The sequence below is a fragment of the Nicotiana tabacum genome, chromosome 20 (assembly GCF_000715075.1).
Source record: "Nicotiana tabacum cultivar K326 chromosome 20, ASM71507v2, whole genome shotgun sequence".
Lineage (NCBI taxonomy): Eukaryota > Viridiplantae > Streptophyta > Magnoliopsida > Solanales > Solanaceae > Nicotiana > Nicotiana tabacum.
The window spans coordinates 268,149-271,914 of record NC_134099.1 but is presented as its reverse complement, the minus strand read 5'-3'; the positions used below and the strand labels follow the sequence as shown (position 1 = coordinate 271,914).

At 30.7% G+C, this 3,766-nt stretch overlaps 1 protein-coding gene across 1 annotated transcript; it reads right to left on the bottom strand.

Annotated features, from left to right (window-relative positions):
- Positions 1 to 1,274: 1,274 nt before the first annotated feature.
- On the bottom strand, positions 1,275 to 2,665 carry LOC107808764 (putative ribose-5-phosphate isomerase 2). The gene has a single exon (XM_016633331.2). It carries the CDS (start codon positions 2,258 to 2,260, stop codon positions 1,472 to 1,474), a length of 789 nt encoding a protein of 262 aa, XP_016488817.1. The 5' UTR covers positions 2,261 to 2,665; the 3' UTR covers positions 1,275 to 1,471.
- Positions 2,666 to 3,766: the final 1,101 nt, after the last annotated feature.

The window sequence follows — 3,766 nt, the reverse complement described above, 5'->3', positions numbered from 1 at the left end:
TTTTCAAAGACATATATATACACCTGTTAACATACTATATAATTGTAAATTCTAGTCCTTAACCTTCTTTATGTTCAGCTAAAAGCAGTTTAAATTTGGCTACCAATATCAACACATCAATTTCCCTAGATTAGCAGTCATAACAACGCAAAAATCATTTATAATGGTAGCCTTGGCGTAACTGGTAAAGTTGTTGTCATGTGATCAAGAGATCATGAGTTCAAGTCGTGGAATCAGCCTCTTGCAAAAATGCACGGTAAGTTTGCGTACAATAGACCCTTGTGGTCCGGCCTTTTCCCGTACCTCGTGCATAACGGAAACTTAGTGCACCAAGTTGTTCTTTAAAGGGGACGTTAACAGGGAGTTAGACACCTAATAGCAGGATTCACTAATTACATTTAAAGACTTGAAGTTTAAGAACTGCACATCCATAGTGCATCAACACATGCTGATATTAAGGCAAAACAAGTACAACAACAAAAAAAAAAAAAAAAAAAACCAGTATAATCCGAGAAATGAGGTCTGGGGAGAGTAGTACGTATGCAAACTTTACCCTTACCTTGAAAAAATAGAAAGACTATTTTCGATCGACCCTCGGCTCAAGAAAAGAATTAGGACAAAACAAGTACTCCCTCCGGTCCAAAATAAGTGATTTTTTTGCCTTTTTCTTGTGGTCCAAAATAAGTGATTTTTCTAGATTTCAAGAATGAATAATTATTTTTTTCCTACATTGTCCTTGGAGTAAATAGTGTTGGAATATGTGTTAGGAGTGTTTATGTGAGATAGTAAAGGTTAATATGGTAAATTCCATTGCTAATTAATGCTAAAAGGTAAATTTCTTAATCTGTGTGAAAACATCCAAAAAATCACTTATTTTGGACCGGAGGGAGTACTATATATAATTTAAGAAGAGCTTAGGATCTTTCAACATTGATATGCACGGAATACCATCATAAAAGTAGAGCCATATTAAAATGAGTCTGGTGCGGATACTCCAAAAGTAGTGCATTTTTCGAGGATCAGCATTTTTGAAGATTCCACGCAAGCAACTACAGAAGAGTTAAATATAAAGTATTGGACATATAAAATCAGGTGATAACAGAACTCAATGAACCTCAAACCAACTACAGTAATGGACATATAAAATCAGGTGACAACAGAACTCAATGAACCTCAAATCAGCTCATGGATACTCAAAAATGCTAAACCATCCCAAAAAAATGATATAATCAAGAAATAGCATAAAAATTTGTTCATCAATGAGCCCTTTCAAAGATAGCAACTTTGAGGCAAAAATACCCCAAATAATTCAATATATTAGTTGGCAGAAAAAGCACCACATTTTTCACTTGCCACATAAATATTTCAGCAAGATAACATCCTAATACCTCAGCTGAATAAAATTAGTAAAAAACTAAAATTCCTAAAAAAGATAATAAACTGATCTAAACTCCAACCTTAATCCTATTTATTACTCCTTATTAGTAACAGAAACACCAAGTTTTCCAGCCACAATAACAGTAGTAGCCATATCAATAAACATACCATGCTCAACAACACCAGCAAGTCTCAAAATAGCATCACTAGCAGCTTTCAAATCTCCCATATCTTTCTTGAAATACAAATCAATAATATAATTACCATTATCAGTAACATAAGCTTCACCATTTTCTCCAACAGTTCTCAATTTCCCAACACAACCAGCTTCAATAAACAACATTTCAAGCCTTTTAAGTGTAAATTCCCAACAAAAGGGAACAATTTCAACAGGCATAGCAAGTCCACTACCACCTAAATAATTCACCAATTTTGACTCATCAACTATAACAATAAATTTTTTTGAAGCAGTTTCAACCATTTTTTCTCTAAGTAATGAACCTCCTCTACCTTTGACCAAATTCATTTCTTGGTCAACTTCATCAGCACCATCAATTGATAAATCAACAATTGGATGTTTATTCAGATCTGATAATGGAATACCAAGTGAAACAGCTTGTTCATGTGTAATCTTGGAAGTTGGTATTCCTATAATATTTTTTAATTTTCCAGTGTGTAATAATTCAGCTATTTTGTCTACAGCATGTTTTGCTGTTGAACCTGTGCCTAAACCAACAACCATACCCGACTCAACAAATTCAACAGCTTTATATGCTGCAATTTTTTTCAGCTCATCTTGTGATAAATTAACAGAAGAAACTGAAACCATTAATGAAGGTTCAACTTTTTTGGGTTTGAAAAATTGAGGGTAAGCAATAGCCATTGATATTAAAATGGTAATTGCTAAAACTAATAGAAAAAAATCAAGAATTGAAGAAAACAAGAAAAAGATTGGATCTTTAACACAAAAATGTTAAAGGGGTTGAAGTGAGATGAAGAATGAAACTATTAGAGAGTATATATAGATGAAAAATTCAGCAAAAAAAAATGTGAAACAAATTGGTGAAAAAGAAAGAAGGGGCCTTTTTAAAAAAAGAGAAAATGGACAAAAGATATGAATGGGGGTGATAAAGATTGGAAATTGTGTGGAGGAGAGAAGAGGGGGGGCGGAAAAGGAAGATTTTTTTTTTCTCTGTGTTAGATTTGTTAGGGTTTAGGACAGAATTTATAGGTAAATTAAGAAGGAATAAGGAGGAGGAAGAAGAGGGAAAAGAGAGTATTCGTGGGAAGAAGGAGGCGTGACAGAATCCTCGAACCAATAAACAACTAGCATCCATATTATTTTTATGTAAATTATTTAAATTAAAAAGACAAAATACATACTTTAACTATTGATCTTATTCCCAAATTACTTACACACCTATTAAACACTAGAATAATATTACATACAAAAAATTTTAAAAGCGTAAACTAATTAACGAATATATAATATATATACTTAAATTAAAAATAGCTAACGAATATATAATATGTATTATTTATGAATAATATATCTGTAAGGGGTCGTTTTGTAGTATGTATAAGAATAGTATTGAATATGGTGTATTAGTAATGTTGACATTATTTATACTCAGATTATTTTTTATTGACTATTTATTTTGGTATATTAGAGGTTTTGAAAGGACAATTCTATCCTTATACATATTTATCCTTGTATTAAAAATTATGATATTGTTAATGTCATGGTTTGCTATATATAAAATAGTGGAGTGATTAACATGATATATAACTAATAATTGAAAAATACAACCAAACAAGGGACTAATAATACCAAAACATATATATATATATATGATGTAATAACTCTTCCGAATTGGGGATTTATTAATTTAGAATCTTTTTTATTAAGGTATAACTAATTTAATTTTTTTTACGTATTATTATTGGGCAACCGAATTCTATTGGCTAGATTAATTTGTAACTTCATCAAAAGGATATTCCTTGTGATAAATTTTTATTTCTAGAATTCAAACTGAAAATATTTGATTAAAAGTAAATGAATTTTATCCCTTAATCACGTTCCTTGGTGATCTCATTCATAGATTATTGATGGATTTACTCTTTGGACATTACACACTTTCCTCTCTTTTTATTTCTCTTCCCTTTCCATTTATTAAAAATGGCAAGTGATTATTAATGTTTAATGACTTTTCCACATTCAGTTGACTATGATATATTTTCTTTTGGTCAAAGAAAAAAAAAAAGACGCCTCTTAATAATATTGTTTTAACTTAAATTCGTTTTTCCCTTATTTTCTTGAGGAGCAGGTAGAAATTGTTGCATACTAAACACAAAATAAATAAAACTAGCATTTCACTAACATGATATT

What these genes read in the sequence shown, in the direction of transcription:
- LOC107808764 (XM_016633331.2), bottom strand. Translation starts at nt 2,260, where the DNA reads ATGGCTATTGCTTACCCTCAATTTTTCAAACCCAAAAAAGTTGAACCT.